Source organism: Nerophis lumbriciformis, linkage group LG22, assembly GCF_033978685.3.
Source record: "Nerophis lumbriciformis linkage group LG22, RoL_Nlum_v2.1, whole genome shotgun sequence".
In the NCBI taxonomy this organism is placed as follows: domain Eukaryota; kingdom Metazoa; phylum Chordata; class Actinopteri; order Syngnathiformes; family Syngnathidae; genus Nerophis; species Nerophis lumbriciformis.
The window spans coordinates 3,709,185-3,726,753 of NC_084569.2; the positions used below are offsets into that span (position 1 = coordinate 3,709,185).

Below are 17,569 nucleotides of genomic sequence, written 5' to 3' on the forward strand. Positions count from 1 at the left end.
TCACAATAATAATCACAATTCTTGCTGTGCTTCCTCACCTGTGGGATGAACTCGAACATACTGTATGACGTCATCCTCTCAGTGACTTACCAACCTTTCGGGTGAAATAAATATTACACTAGAAAAACACAAAAGACACCAACATCATCCTTTCATCATTTCCTACCGCAATAACATACATTTTGAATGCAGTCTTCGCCGTCACTACGGTAGCGTGGCCGAGTGGTCTAAGGCGCTGGATTTAGGCTCCAGTCATTTCGATGGCGTGGGTTCGAATCCCACCGCTGCCACAAGCTTTATGTCACATTCCTTCATTTTGACTAAAAGCAAACAAATTACTGAGCGAAGACGTCTCGCCGAGTCCTTCTAGTCCCATCCATCCATTCATTTTCTACCGCTTGTCCCGTTAATACAGTTAAAACAGTTAAAATTGGCGGACAACATGAAGGACCACCCCACTAAAGAAAGCTTCAAAATAGTATAAAAGGTCCACATTTGGCGGTAATGAGTCACTCAAGCTACGTCATTATTGCGTGCGCACACCTGCCAGCGGGAGAATGTCGCCACGTGTTCATGCCACGCCTACAAACTACCTGACGTCATTGAGAACACTCACGGTACAGGAGCGCCCCCTTGTGGTGGTTTGTGGAAACACACTCGGGCTTTCTCTTCGGTTCCTAGCGTGACGTCACACAATCACGTCACTGGCTTCCTCAATAGCTCTCGTAACTGCTCGGCAATCTCCGTGATACTGTTTCGATCATATCTATTTACTCGTCAAACTTCGGAAGTCTCGAAGTGTCATAAATCGGATATATACGACAATAGCTGCAATAAAGAGGCAACTTGTTTTTCCACTCTACTGCTACTTTAAAAACACAACATAAAATTTTACAACTTACTTTGCTTGGTTTTGTGAACATAATGAAAGTTAAGAGTTCATGTTTCATTGGACAAACCTCAACTAATCCCACATTACAGGAAGGCTGTAGGATGTCTTCTCATCAACACATCTTTTATTCTTGTTGGGAAAAAAATGCCTCGCTGGTTAAAAATAATAATAATAAAAAAAATAAAAATAAAATAAAAAAAATAATTATATATATATATATATATATATATATATATATATATATATTTTATTATTTATTTTTTTTAATTACTATTTTTTAAATAAAAAATAAAAATAAAATAAAATAAAAATAAAAATAAAATAAAAATAATAATATATATATATTATTTTTTTTTTTTTAATTACTATTTTTTTAAATAAAAAATAAATTAAATAAAATAAAAATATATATATATATAATTATTATTTTTAATTACTATTTTTTTAAATTAAAAATAAAAATAAAATAAAAATAATAATATATACATATATTATTATTATTATTTTTTAATTACTATTTTTTTAAATAAAAAATAAAAATAAAATGAATAAATAAATAAAAATAAAATAAATATATATATATTTATTTTATTAATTTTTTTAATGTGTACAAAAGCAATAAAACCACAATTATAATCTAAAGAAGTAAAGAAGTAGTCACAATATTTAAAATCAAACACATCTGATATTCATTTAGATAAGACTCTATTTATTCAAAACACCCACCCCCTAAAACCAGAAGCATTATTCAAACACAAAAAATGGTTTAACACTTATTTCTTTTTCTTTTTTTGCACAGCAGTCATGTCACAATCATCAGACACTTCATTAGGTACCTGCACAGCATCTCAAACACATTAACTGTATCAAAAGAAAAATCAGGAAGAACTTTAGAAATGTACAAAAGCCAAAAGCAGTGAAGTTGTCACGTTGTGTAAATGGTAAATAAAAAGAGAATACAACAAATACTTTTCAACTTATATTCAATTGAATAGACTGCAAAGACAAGATATTTCATGTTCACACTGGAAAACTTTGTTATTTTTTGCAAATATTAGCTCATTTGGAATTTGATGCCTGCAACATGTTTCAAAAAAGCTGGCACAAGTGGCAAAAAAGAGTGAGAAAGTTGAGGAATGCTCATCAAAGACTTATTTGGAACATCCCACAGGTGAACAGGCTAATTGGGAACAGGTGGGTGCCATGATTGGGTATAAAAGCAGCTTCCATGAAATGCTCAGTCATTCACAAACAAGGACGGGGCGAGGGTCACCACTTTGTCAACAAATGCCTGAGCAAATTGTTTAAGAACAACATTTCTCAACCAGCTATTGCAAGGAATTTAGGGATTTCACCATCTACGCTCTGTAATATCATCAAAAGGTTCAGAGAATCTGGAGAAATCACTGCACGTAAGCCATGATATTACGCACCTTGGATCCCTCAGGCTGTACTGCATCAAAAAGCGACATCAGTGTGTAAAGGATATCACCACATGGGCTCAGGAACACTTCAGAAATCCACTGTTAGTAACTACAGTTGGTCGCTACATCTGTAAGTGCAAGTTAAAACTCTACTATGCAAGGCGAAAACCGTTTATCAACAACACCCAGAAACGCCGTCGGCTTCACTGGGCCTGAGCTCATCTAAGATGGACTGATACAAAGTGGAAAAGTGTTCTGTGGTCTGACGAGTCCACATTTCAAATTGTTTTTGAAAACTGTGGACGTTGTGTCCTCCAGATCAAAGAGGAAAAGAACCATCCGGATTGTTCTAGGCGCAAAGTGTAAAAGGCAGCATGTGTGATGGTATGGGGGTGTATTAGTGCCCAAGACATGGGTAACTTACACATGTGAAGGCACCATTAATGCTGAAAGGTACATACAGGTTTTGGAGCAACGTATGTTGCCATCCAAGCAACGTTATCATGGACGCCCCTGCTTATTTCACCAACACAATGCCAAGCCACGTGTTACAACAGTGTGGCTTCGTAGTAAAAGAGTGCGGGTACTAGACTGGCCTGCCTGTAGTCCAGACATTGAAAATGTGAAGGCTAAAATATGAGAAGGGAGACTGTTGAACAACTTAAGCTGTACATCAAGCAAGAATGGGAAAGAATTCCACTTCAAAAATGTGTCTCCTCAGTTCCCAAACCTTTACTGAGTGTTGTTAAAAAGGAAAGGCCATGTAACACACTGGTAAAAATGCCCCTTTGACAACTTTTTGGCAATGTGTTGCTGCCATTAAATTCCAAGTTAACGAATATTTGCAAAAAATAACTAATTTCTCAGTGTGAACATGAAATATCTTGTCTTTGCAGTCTATTCAATTGAATATAAGTTGTTTTATTCTCTTTTTATTTACCATTTACACAACGTGACAACGTCACTGCTTTGGGGGTGTGTAAGACTGTGGGCTTGATGATTGTGTGCATGGTGTGATTTAATCTCTGGTATCTTACACCTGTGTATTAGTTGTGGTTGTGGCGCTCCACCACCACACATAGAGTGTTTACGCCAGGAGCCGGCCCTGGACGCAGCTAAACAAGAGGACCAACATAACGCTGAAAGCCATCAGCAGCAGTACCACGGGGGGCCTGTGCAGCCGGGGGGTCTTCCCGCCAGCTTTCCGGGATGCGAGGTACTGGTCCACAGAGTCTACCAGGCTGTAGGACCGGGGACTGTACCCCAGCTCTCGTCTGGCCTTGTCTATCTTAAAGGTGTGGCTTACGGATATGTTCCTCACCTGGACACAACAAGAATAAGAGATAAAGGTCATCCCAGACCTCACGCTGCCAGCTGGTGTTTCATTCACAGGATGGCGCCTGTCTGACACAATGAGCAGCTTTTGTTTCAGCTTCATCAGTTATTGACGTGTCAGGCTGGGACTGAACATGCTATAAATACAATATGAACGCACGTTTGGTTTTTAAGGAGAAAGACCTGAACTGAGGGTTTTATGTTGTGTGTGTGTGAAATGAGGTTTTGCATAATTCAGAGTGGTGAAGGAGGAAGAAAAAAGTCGTGGGAGAGACTTAGGATGAAACATGCAACGTGACACGGCCCTATGTCCCCAGATACACTTTCAACCATTATCTAATTAGGTGCACAATCCAATAAGCGTTGCAATACCAAGCTAATGATTTTCACCTTTGAGGTGTTTTAATTGAATATGTTTATTCTTGTACAGTGTTTTTCAACCACTGTGCCGTGGCACACTAGTGTGCCGTGGGAGATGATCTAATTTCACCTATTTGGGTTAAAAATGTTTATTGCAAAGCAGTAATTATAGTCTGCAAATGATGTGTTGTTGTTGAGTGTCGGTGCTGTCTAGAGCTCGGCAGAGTAACCGTGTAATACTCTTCCATATCAGTAGGTGGCAGCAGGTAGCTAATTGCTTTGTAGATGTCGGAAACAGCGAAAGGTGTCTAATGCTTAAACCAAAAATAAACAAAAGGTGAGTGCCCCTAAGAAAAGGCATTGAAGCTTAGGGAAGGCTATGCAAAACTGAACTGGCTACAAAGTAAACAAAAACAGAATGCTGGACGACAGCAAAGACTTACTGTGGAGCAAAGACGGCGTCCACAAAGTACATCCGAACATGACATGACAATCAACAATGTCCCCACAAAGAAGGATAAAAACAACTGAAATATTCTTGATTGCTAAAACAAAGTAGATGCGGGAAATATTGCTCAAAGGAAGACATGAAACTGCTACAGGAAAATACCAAAAAAAGAGAAAAAGCCACCAAAATAGGAGCGCAAGACAAGAACTAAAACACTACACACAGGAAAACAGCAAAAAACTCCAAATAAGTCAGGGTGTGATGTGACAGGTGGTGACAGTACACCTACTTTGAGACAAGAGCTATATTGATGCATGCTTGGTTATGCTTTAAAGTCATATCCAACAATTGCGACAACGACTTTTTATTGTTAATATCGGCTACTTAGTTTAATTTTTTAATGATTTCTACTGGTGGTGTGCCTCCGGATTTTTTCAACGCAAAAAATGTGCCTTGGCTCAAAAAAGGTTGAAAAACACTGACTAATTGCTTTGTAGATGTGGGAAACAGCGGGAGGCAGTGTGCAGGTTAAAAAGGTGTCTAATGCTTAAACCACAAATAAACAAAAGGTGAGTGCCCCTAAGAAAAGGCATTGAAGCTTAGGGATGCTATGGGAAACAAAACTAAAACCGAACTGGCTACAAAGTAAACAAAAACAGAATGCTGGACGACAGCAAAGACTTACTGTGGAGCAAAGACGGCGTCCACAAAGTACACCCGAACATGACATGACAATCAACAATGTCCGCACAAAGAAGGATAAAAACAACTGAAATATTCTTGATTGCTAAAACAAAGTAGATGTGGGAAATATCGCTCAAAGGAAGACATGAAACTGCTACAGGAAAATACCAAAAAAAGAGAAAAAGCCACCAAAATAGGAGCGCAAGACAAGAAGTAAAACACTACACACAGGAAAACAGCAAAAAAAGTCCAAATAAGTCAGGGTGTGATGTGACAGGTGGTGACAGTACACCTACTTTGAGACAAGAGCTATAGTGATGCATGCTTGGTTATGCTTTAAAGTCATATCCAACAATTGACTTTTTACTGTCAACTGAGTTTCGTTTTTTTAATGATTTCTACTGGTGGTGTGCTTCCGGATTTTTTCAACGCAAAAAATGTGCCTTGGCTCAAAAAAAGGTTGAAAAACACTGAATTAGAAGATACAGTCTAGTGTGCCGTGGGAGATGATCTAATTTCACCTATTTGGGTTAAAAATGTTTATTGCAAAGCAGTAATTATAGTCTGCAAATGATGTGTTGTTGTTGAGTGTCGGTGCTGTCTAGAGCTCGGCAGAGTAACCGTGTAATACTCTTCCATATCAGTAGGTGGCAGCCGGTAGCTAATTGCTTTGTAGATGTCGGAAACAGTGAAAGGTGTCTAATGCTTAAACCAAAAATAAACAAAAAGGTGAGTGCCCCTAAGAAAAGGCATTGAAGCTTAGGGAAGGCTATGCAGAACTGAACTGGCTACAAAGTAAACAAAAACAGAATGCTGGACGACAGCAAAGACTTACTGTGGAGCAAAGACGGCGTCCACAATGTACATCCGAACATGACATGACAATCAACAATGTCCGCACAAAGAAGGATAAAAACGACTGGAATATTCCTGATTGCTAAAACAAAGTAGGTGTGGGGAATATCGCTCAAAGGAAGACATGAAACTGCTACAGGAAAATACCAAAAAAAGAGAAAAAGCCACCAAAATAGGAGCGCAAGACAAGAACTAAAACACAGGAAAACATCAAAAAAGTCCAAATAAGTCAGGGTGTGATGTGACAGGTGGTGACAGTACACCTACTTTGAGACAAGAGCTATAGTGATGCATGCTTGGTTATGCTTTAAAGTCATATCCAACAATTGCGACAACGACTTTTTATTGTTAATATCGGCTACTTAGTTTCATTTTTTTAATGATTTCTACTGGTGGTGTGCCTTTGGATTTTTTCAACGCAAAAAATGTGCCTTTGCTCAAAAAAGGTTGAAAAACACTGAACTAGAAGATACAGTCTGGTGTGCCGTGGGAGATGATCTCATTTCACCTATTTGGGTTCAAAATATTTATTGCAAAGCAGTAATTATAGTCTGCAAATGATGTGTTGTTGTTGAGTGTCGGTGCTGTCTAGAGCTCGGCAGAGTAACCGTGTAATACTCTTCCATATCAGTAGGTGGCAGCAGCTAGCTAATTGCTTTGTAGATGTCGGAAACAGCGGGAGGCAGCGTGCAGGTAAAAAGGTGTCTAATGCTTAAACCAAAAATAAACAAAAGGTGAGTGCCCCTAAGAAAAGGCATTGAAGCTTAGGGAAGGCTATGGGAAACAAAACTAAAACTGAACTGGCTACAAAGTAAACAAAAACAGAATGCTGGACGACAGCAAAGACTTACTGTGGAGCAAAGACGGCGTCCACAATGTACATCCGAACATGACATGACAATCAACAATGTCCCCACAAAGAAGGATAAAAACAACTGGAATATTCTTGATTGCTAAAACAAAGTAGGTGCGGGAAATATCGCTCAAAGGAAGACATGAAACTGCTACAGGAAAATACCAAAAAAAGAGAAAAAGCTACCAAAATAGGAGCGCAAGACAAAAAGTAAAACACTACACACAGGAAAACATCAAAAAAGTCCAAATAAGTCAGGGTGTGATGTGACAGGTGGTGACAGTACACCTACTTTGAGACAAGAGCTATAGTGATGCATGCTTGGTTATGCTTTAAAGTCATATCCAACAATTGCGACAACGACTTTTTATTGTCAATATCGGCTACTTAGTTTCATTTTTTAATGATTTCTACTGGTGGTGTGCCTCCGGATTTTTTCAACGCAAAAAAATGTGCCTTGGCTCAAAAAAGGTTGAAAAACACTGACTAATTGCTTTGTAGATGTGGGAAACAGCGGGAGGCAGTGTGCAGGTAAAAAGGTGTCTAATGCTTAAACCACAAATAAACAAAAGGGGAGTGCCCCTAAGAAAAGGCACTTAAGCTTAGGGAAGGCTATGCAGAACCAAACTAAAACTGAACTGGCTACAAAGTAAACAAAAACAGAATGCTGGACGACAGCAAAGACTTACTGTGGAGCAAAGACGGCGTCCACAAAGTGCATCCGAACATGACATGACAATCAACAATGTCCCCACAAAGAAGGATAAAAACAACTGACATTTTCCGGATTGCTAAGACAAAGTAGATGCGGGAAATATTGCTTTAAAAACCTCTAAATGCTTAGTGGCCACATGCACCTTTTAGCTCTTATTTCCAAAATTGTGTACACTACTGAATTGGGGTCTTATGGCCGCTTATGTGGACACTTATACTGCCATCTGGTGGTGTCAGAAGAGTATAACATACAATGGAATTTGGGGGGGAAAAAGTGTAAAAATAGGAATTAGCATGTCACTACACATGAAGTACACGTTTGTGTACTTATGGACTAAGTACATCATATCAAAAGATGGTTCTTAGTTTTTATTCTAATTAGGGTCCAATAAGCCCAAATAGCAAAGAGAAATTAAAAAAAAGCATGTAAACAAACAGCTTGGGCCTTAAGAGGTTAAGGAAAACATGAAACTGCTACAGGAAAATACCCCAAAAAAGAGAAAAAACCATCAAAATAGGAGCGCAAGACAAGACCTAAAACACTACACACAGGAAAACAGCAAACAACTCCAAATAAGTCAGGGAGTCATGTGACAGGTGGTGACAGTACACCTACTTTGAGACAAGAGCTATAGTGATGCATGCTTGGTTATGCTTTAAAGTCATATCCAACAATTGCAACGACTTTTTACTGTCAACTGAGTTTCGTTTTTTAATGATTTCTACTGGTGGTGTGCCTCTGGATTTTTTCAAAGCAAAAAAGGTGCCTTGGCTCAAAAAAGGTTGAAAAACACTGCTCTAGTAGTTGCTTGTAGGACTACTCCACTGTTTGAGAGGAACTGAATCACAATTGGAAACAACACTAGTGTCAACCCCACGTGTACCTAATGAAGTGTCCATGAGTTTGCTGACTCTAAAGAACACACCTGAATTCTGGTTAGAATCATTATGTGTAAGTTATCACACAACTCTTATGCTTAAAGGCCGTTGCTATAGTTATTATCAATTGTGCTGAAATTGTACTTTTCTATCTGTGCAAAGGGACAACTTGCAATCCAAGATTGCGAGTCGTCTCGTATCAGTGTTTGTGTCCAGACCATACTTGCCAACCTTGAGACCTCCGATTTCGGGAGGTGGGGGGTGGGGGCGTGGTCGGGGGTGGGGCAGGGCGTGGTTGGGGGCGTGGTTAAGAGGGGAGGAGTATATTGACAGCTAGAATTCAAGTATTTCATACATACATACATATATATACATATATATATATATATATATATATATATATATATATATATATATATATATATATATATATATATACATATATATATACAGTATATCCTGAAAATATGCAAACAAAACTGTGTTTAGATAATTGATACTTCAAACTTGCATAAATAAATCTTAAGGAATGTAACATAACTTGGCTTCTGAGAGTTTCAAAATGTAATGAATAAAATGCTAAAGTTGTTGATAAACAAGCAATTATTTTAATAATTAAATATGGTCATTTTAAATGAATTATTATGATAATTTAAAATCAATTATTTCAAATGTTTATTTTAATGTATAATTCTAATGCCTGGATGTAATAAGGAGTCAGAAAAAATACAAATAAAAATACAATTAATTTTGATGTTTTTAGCAAAATATAGTAAAAATGTATTTAGTTTTTCTTTTTTTTTAAATTAATAAATATATTTATTTTTAGGTAAGATAAACATAATAATACAATTTATCTCTAGTCTGGATGATTTAGTTCTTGTCACCCTGTTGTCCTCCCGTCGTGAAAAAAAGGCTGTCCTCACTCAGGTCCGCATGGAGCTGGAGGGGGCGTGGCCTCCAGCTCCGGCTGAAAATCGGGAGATTTTCGGGAGAATATTTGTCCCGGGAGGTTTTCGGGAGAGGCGCTGAATTTCGGGAGTCTCCCGGTAAATTCGGGAGGGTTGGCAAGTATGGTCCAGACCCGGCCTGCTGACTGCCAAGGGCGAACATCGAGTACCGTGACGCAGACAAAGCAGAAACAGGGCGATATCACGAGTGTCAGCACATTTGCATTTCTGAATAATCATATATTGTGTCTAACTGGGGCTGCTGAAATTACCCCCCTTCCTTCAGAAGCAGCCTCAGTGATGTAACCAGGGACCTCCCAAATAAATAGAGGAGCACGTGGGCTGTGCCTTAGAGCGTAGGTTGGATCTGTAACTAAGAGTACAGCCCAAAACGTCTCTCCTCATTGAGTTAAATTGAACTCTGTCTCTGCATGATTCCTTGCTTCTTGTCTGTTTAATAGATGTCATCAGTGTTTGAACCTGACAATTCTACTACAGTGTGCCAAGAAAGGCCTGAAAGGCAGGAATTTCTGGAGTTCCCATCATTCCCAGTGTGAAATAGTACAAAAAAAGAGACATAGTGACCTCACTTCTGGTGAACAGGAGAGGCACTTCTACCACCGGTCGAAGGAATATGTGCAAATATTCCACCAGGATGGCTGCAAAAAAAGAAGGAAGTGATAAAATGAGCATATTATCAAAAATGAAGGACTTAAAGAGATCTGATGTGTACCTGCTGAGTAGACGATACACACTGGCAAGTTTATCAGCGGCCTGCTGTAGCCCAGTTTTTCAAACTGCAAAGAAAAAGACGGGAAGGTTCCATCTTTACTGCAATTTAACCAGGGAACTTCAATCAATCAATCAATGTTTACTTATATAGCCCTAAATCACCAGTGTCTCAAAGGGCTGCACAAGGTTTGGTTGTTATCAGCACTTCAGTCATCAACAATTGCATCATCAGAGAAATGGACATTGGAACAGTGTAGGACTGACTTGGTAGGATATGTACAGCAAGTAGTGGGCAGAGAGAGAGAGAGAGAGAGAGAGAGAGAGAGAGAGAGAGAGAGAGAGAGAGAGAGAGAGAGAGATCAGAAAGCATAAGAATAAGTATCTACATTTAATTATTTACATTTGATTATTTACTATTTACAATCCGGGGAGGTGGGATGTGGAAAGGAGGGTTAGGGTTAGGGTTGAAGTTGCCTGGAGGTGTTCTTTTATTGCGGTTTTGAAGGAGGATAGAGATGCCCTTTCTTTTATACCTATTGGGAGTGCATTCCATATTGATGTGGCATAGAAAGAGAATGAGTTAAGACCTTTGTTAGTTCGGAATCTGGGTTTAACGTGGTTAGGGGAGCTCCCCCTGGTGTTGTGGTTATGGCGGTCATTTGCGTTAAGGAAGTAGTTTGACATGTACTTCGGTATCAGGGAGGTGTAGCGGATTTTATAGACCAGGCTCAGTGCAAGTTGTTTTACTCTGTCCTCCACCCTGAGCCAGCCCACTTTGGGGAAGTGGGTAGGAGTGAGGTGGGATCTGGGGTGGAGGTCTAGAAGTAATCTGACTAGCTTGTTCTGGGATGTTTGGAGTCTAGATTTGAGGGTTTTGGAGGTGCTAGGGTACCAGGAGGTGCATGCGTAGTCGAAAAAGGGTTGAACGAGAGTTCCCGCTAGAATCTTCATGGTGCTTTTGTTGACCAGAGAGGAGATTCTATAGAGCAGGGGGTGCTCATTACGTCGATCGCGAGCTACCGGTCGATCTCGGAGGGTGTGTCAGTCGATCACCAGCCAGGCATTAAAAAAAATAGTCCTAAAAATGAGCGATCATAAATCTTCACTATGACGTCACTTTCGTCACTTGATTGACATTCACGGCACCCGAGGGTCTTCTGAGATGACGCTGGCTGCTGCCAGCTCATTAAAATGACCGACTGGAAGGCGAGAAACACTTTATTTCAACAGACTCTGGCGCCATACCTGTCGTCAAAACTCCAAAGACCGACTGCACAGTTGCGCTAACAAAACAAGAGTCTCAGAAAGCTGGCGTGCACAAGCTAGCAAGCTACGGAGTTTGCCGACAATGTATTTCTTGTAAAGTGCATACAAAGGAGTACGGAAGCTGGACAAATAAGATGCCAAAAACCAACCACTTTCATGTGGTATTGGACAGAAAGGAGGACTTTTTTTCTCCTCCATTCGAAAATGCGGACGTTTTTAGCACCACTGTCTGATTCCAATCAATGCAAGTCATCAGAATCAGGTAATACACCAACTTATATTCTTGTCTTCATTAAAGAAAGGAATCTATATGTGTTAAACATGCTTGTATTATCTTTAAACACCTTAACTTATTAACAATATTAACTATGTGTTTAACATGCTTGTATTATCTTTAAACACCTTTAACTTATTAACAATATTAACTATATGTGTTAAACATGCTTGTATTATCTTTAAACACTTTTAACTTATTAACAATATTAACTATGTGTTTAACATGCTTGTATTATCTTTAAACACCTTTAACTTATTACCAATATTAACTATATGTGTTAAACATGCTTGTATTATCTTTAAACACCTTTAACTTATTAACTATATGTGTTAAACATGCTTGTATTATCTTTAAACACCTTTAACTTATTAACAATATTAACTATATGTGTTAAACATGCTTGTATTATCATTAAACACCTTTAACTTGTTAACAATATTAACTATATGTATTAAACATGCTTGTATTATCTTTAAACACCTTTAACTTGTTAACAATATTAACTATATGTATTAAACATACTTGTATTATCATTAAACACCTTTAATTTATTAACAATATTAACTATATGTATTAAACATGCTTGTATTATCATTAAACACCTTTAACTTGTTAACAATATTAACTATATGTATTAAACATGCTTGTATTATCTTTAAACACCTTTAACTTGTTAACAATATTAACTATATGTATTAAACATACTTGTATTATCATTAAACACCTTTAACTTGTTAACAAAAACATATATTTCATAAATAAGTAAATATAAATGATATATATGAATGAGGTAGATCCCCACGACTTGATCAATTGAAAAGTAGCTCGCCTGCAGAAAAAGTGTGAGCACCCCTGCTATAGAGAAATCTCGTTCGTTGGTTGACCTTTTTGATTACCTTGGTTGCCATTTTATCACAGGAAAGATTAGCCTCTAGAATGGAACCTGGGTAGGTGACCTCATCTTTCCTGGTGATAACAATGTCATCCACTTTTATAGTGAAGTCATTGACTTTCTTAAAGTTGATGTGGGACCCAAACAGGATGGATTCCGTTTTACCCAAGTTTATAAACCAAAGCTCATGACCATAGGTGAGGACGGGAACGTAGATCGACCGGTAAATTGAGAGCTTTGCCTTCCGGCTCAGCTCCTTCTTCACCACAACGGATCGATACAGCGTCCGCATTACTGAAGACGCCGCTTGTCGATCTCACCATCCACTCTTCCCTCACTCGTGAACAAGACTCCCAGGTACTTGAACTCCTCCACTTGGGGCAGGATCTCCTCCCCAACCCGGAGATGGCACTCCACCCTTTTCCGGGCGAGAACCATGGACTCGGACTTGGAGGTTCTGATTCTCATCCCAGTCGCTTCACACTCAAAACCGATCCAGTGAGAGCTGAAAATCCTGGCCAGATGAAGCCATCAGGACCACATCATCTGCAAAAAGCAGAGACCTAATCCTGCAGCCACCAAACCGGATCCCCTCAACGCCTTGACTGCGCCTAGAAATTATGTCCATAGAATGTGTGACAAAGGGCAGCCTTGGCGGAGTCCAACCCTCACTGGAAACGTGTCCGACTTACTGCCGGCAATGCGGACCAAGCTCTGACACTGATCATACAGGGAGCGGACCGCCACAATCAGACAGTCCGATACCTCGCTGGAAAAACATGTGCTTGTCTCACATAAGGATTGTGAATGATCGGGGGGCCACGTTCTACCGGGAAATAACTCCAAAGCCAAGGGAGACATATCAAACTTTCAAATAGTGAAACATGCTCTTTGATTAATTCCAACATCTCACCAGAGGTGTCAACCACTCAAAGAGATTCACGGAAAGTCCGTCGTTGATGAAATAAGTCTGCCCACTCTGCAAGAAAGAAACATAAAAAACTGCAACAGCAATTAAGATATAGTAAGGTTAGAATATGATCTATATTGTACTCTACAATACAACACATAATGATAGAGTGCGAGGTGATACAATATTGTACCATATAGAGGTGTAACGGTACAAAACAATATCCTGTCCATTATGATACAAAACAATAGTGTACAATAACGTAATATATGGTGTGATTAAAGTCCTTGCATGTTACAATATTTTACTGTTCTGTTTTCCACACGGAAAGTGTTGACCATGTGTATGGCAGTTACTCATCTCACAATGTTCCACCTTTTTCCCCCTTTTCATTTGACTCTTGGCATTCAGGAGTACGAGAGCAGTAGATGCAGTACTGAAGTTACGTTGAGCACACTGCAAAAAGTCAGTGTTCAAAAACAAAAACAAAAATATACTAAAATTAGGGGTATTTTACTTGAACTAAGCAAAATGATCTGCCAATAGAACAAGAACATTTGGCTTGTCAAGACTTTCCGAAACAAGCAAAACTAGTCCTAAGTGTCACAATACTTTTGTCCGGTGGTAGTCTGAAGTGTCCCAATACTTTTGTCTAGTGTACCTACCTTGTCTGCATTGTGTGGGCACGCTGGTGCTTCCTGCTTTTAAGCAGCCATCTTAAAAAAACCGCAGCATCAGCGCAGCGGTTCTTTGAAGGGTCATAAAATCAAAACCGGAGCAGTTAGAAAAACGCTGTTCTGTTATTGTATACACAAGGGTTCAATCTCTCTCCTGTGTTAGTTTGAAGCCGAAACGACAAACGCGCTCAGAGGAGATAGTTTTTGAAGGAAGGTGACCGGTTTTTACAAAAATGTTGTTTTGAAGGGGGAATAGCAAACTTCCTGTAGATTTTTGCTGGGGGTTGTCAATTTATGAAATGTAGGTCTAAGTGAGACCTACATAGAGGTGTTTGTTTCATGTCTCTCCGACCTTCCCAGTCGGAGTTACAGGCAGTTTTGTCATTTTTTTCTTCCGAGGAGCAGTTTTTTCTCCGTTTTATTCAAAAATTGCGGTAGAGCGCAATTTTGAGATATGGGGTTAGGTTTTTTTATTAGATCGCAATTTTTGCCAGTCCTGATGGGTGCGTTCAGTTTGGTGAGTTTTGAAGCATGTTAAGGGGGTCAAATTACAGCTCAAAGAGGCAAAAGTGACTGTTTTTAGTACTTTTTTGTCTTGAAGGGGGAATTGCCAACTTCCTGTTGATTTTAGCCCGAGAATGTACTATTATAAAATCTAGGTCTGAGTCAGACCTACATAGAGGTTTTTGTTTCATGTCTCTCCGACCTTCCTAGTGGGAGTTACAGGCAGTCTAGTTTTTTTTCTTCCTAGGGGGCGCTAGAGCGCAATTTTGAGTTTTGTGGTTCGGTTTTTTTAAAAAAAGGCAATTTTCGCAGGTCCTGATGTGTGGGTCACATATGGTGAGTTTTGAAGCATGTTAAGTGGGTCAAATTACAGTTTAATGTGGCGGCGGAAGAATAAAGAATAAAGAATAATAAAACCTTACAAATTCAATAGGTCCTTATGTCCCATTGTATAAGGACTCCCTTTGGGAGTCCTTATACAATGGGCCATGCGGGCCCTAATAAACCCCTGACTGGAAGGATAGACAGAAAATCAACAATACTATTAAACCATGGACGGTTAATGCTTTCCAGCCTGGCGAAGCTTAACAATGCTGTTGCTAACAACTCCATTGAATCTAATTTAGCTACGGACCTCGACAGAGCTATGCTAAAAACATTAGCTCTCCACCTACGCCAACCCTCATCTGCTCATCAACACCGAAGCTCACCTGCGTTCCAGCGATCGACGGAGCGACGAAGGACTTCACCCGATCATCGGTGCGGTCGGCGGCTAGCGTCGGATAGCGCGTCTGCTATCCAAGACAAAGTCCTCCTGGTTGTGTTGCTGTAGCCAGACGCTAATACACCGATCGCATCTGCATCTTTCTTCTTTGCAGTCTCCATTGTTCATTGAACAAATTGCAAAAGATTCACCAACACAGATGTCCAGAATACTGTGGAATTTTGCGATGAAAACTGAGCTTTTTGTATTGGATACAATGGTGTCCCAATACTTCCGTTTCAACCATCGACGTCACGCGCATACGTCATCATACCTAGACGTTTTCAACCGGAAGTTTCGCAGGAAATTAAAATTGCACTTTATAAGTTAACCCGGCCGTATTGGCATGTGTTGCAATGTTAAGATTTCATCATTGATATATAAACTATCAGACTGCGTGGTCGCTAGTAGTGAGTTTCAGTAGGCCTTGAAAACAAGTAAAACACGCCAACATAAAATCTGCTTAGTGAGAAGAATTATCTTCTCAGACAGAAAATAAGCAATTATTTGAGGTATTTAATCTTACTTAGATTTCAGTTTTTGCAGTGCAGTGGATGGTGAGTTGGAAGAGCAGGAAATAACCTAAACAATGTCAAATGTACACACTGCAAAAAGTGAAATCTAAGTAAGATGAAATATGTCAAATAAGGGTGATATTTGCTTATTTTCTGCCTGATAAGATCATTCTTCTCACTAAGCAGATTTTATGTTAGAGTGTTTTACTTGTTTTAAGTGTTTTGCTCCTAAATGATCTCAGTAAGATATTACAGCTTGTTGCTGAGATGTGATGACCTATATTGAGTAAAACATGCTTGAAACTAGAATATCAAGTGTTGCAAAGCTGTGTCATCAACACTCACAAGTATAAAACTACTTTTTTAAAGTCATCATTTCTTATTTCAAGCATGAAAAAAAAAAAAATCATGATTTTTTGACACAATTGTGTCTCATAATTAAAACAGATGACAGCCAAATGGACTTTGCTGTTTTATTTTCAATGAAACAATAGAAAATGCGTACTGTCGGAGGCAGATATTTACATATATCCGAATTTAAGTGTTACTTCTTTTGATTTCATAATCATATTACAAAACAGCTAGTGTTTTTCTTCCAAATGTGGTCTTTTGGTTGTCTGCAAAACTGTGTGCTTAACCTTGAAGTGAGGAATGTTAGAGAGAGAGATAATAAGCATGTGTTTTGGCTAGAGAGACATGACTGCCAGGGGGGGAGGAAGAGAGACTTAAGAGGAGAGGGGTTTTGGTCAAGGGGAGCAGACTATCTTGGCGGCGGGATTGAATGTTCTATGCTGGACTGGTCTCAATGTATTTACAAAGCTTTGCAAATAAATTACAAAATACCTATTCTGTCTCTGGTGGTTTTTCTACTCAGCTTTAAGTGTCGTAAAGAGCTTGGGAGCGACTTGTGACTTGAATTCCCTGGGAGGAACAACTGGTCCAAAACGCAACAGTACTCATATAGTAGTACAGTTGGCACAGTACAATAAACTGACAGTTAATATTTTAACATTTAACATGTGACATTTCTAACTTTTTTGAACAGAAATAGTTTATGTACATTAAGATAAATTCTTCAAAATTACAATATAAAAAAATTTGGTTGGGGGCCGGGCACTTTTATATATATACACCGTATTTTTCGGACTATGAGTCTCAGTTTTTTTCATAGTTTGGCCGGGGGTGCGACTTATTTGCTGTTTTCCGACTTATACTCAGGAGCGACTTATGTGTGAAATGATGAACACATTAGCGTAAAATATCAAATAATATTATTGATGTCATTCACGTAAGAGACTAGACGTATAAGATTTCATGGGATTTAGCGATTAGGAGTGACAGATTGTTTGGTAAACGTATAGCATGTTCTATATGTTATAGTTATTTGAATGACTCTTACCATAATATGTTACGTTAACATACCAGTTGGTTATTTATGCCTCATATAACGTACACTTATTCAGCCTGTTGTTCACTATTCTTCATTTATTTTAAATTGCCTTTCAAATGTCTATTCTTGCTGTTGGCTTTTATCAAATACATTTCCTCAAAAAATGCGACTTATACTCCAGTGCGACTTATATATGTTTTTTTCCTTCTTTATTATGCATTTTCGTCCGGTGCGACTTATACTCCGGAG

At 38.8% G+C, this 17,569-nt stretch overlaps 1 protein-coding gene and 1 non-coding gene across 2 annotated transcripts in view; one reads left to right on the forward strand and one right to left on the reverse strand.

The window, feature by feature from the left end:
• The first annotated feature begins 208 nt into the window (after positions 1–208).
• trnal-uag (transfer RNA leucine (anticodon UAG)) lies at positions 209–290 on the forward strand. Its single transcript has one exon. It is a non-coding gene; the product is annotated as a tRNA-Leu (tRNA).
• Positions 291–3,299: 3,009 nt separating this feature from the next.
• Positions 3,300–17,569, reverse strand: part of LOC133615652 (putative short-chain dehydrogenase/reductase family 42E member 2) — a 41,168-nt gene continuing 26,898 nt past the window's right edge. The window contains exons 10-13 of the mRNA XM_061974402.2: positions 13,475–13,540; positions 10,128–10,191; positions 9,980–10,053; positions 3,300–3,637 (exon numbers count right to left, since the gene is read on the reverse strand). Coding sequence (XP_061830386.1) covers positions 3,404–3,637; positions 9,980–10,053; positions 10,128–10,191; positions 13,475–13,540 — 438 coding nt within the window. The 3' untranslated portion in view covers positions 3,300–3,403. The remainder of the gene's footprint in view (positions 3,638–9,979; positions 10,054–10,127; positions 10,192–13,474; positions 13,541–17,569) is intronic.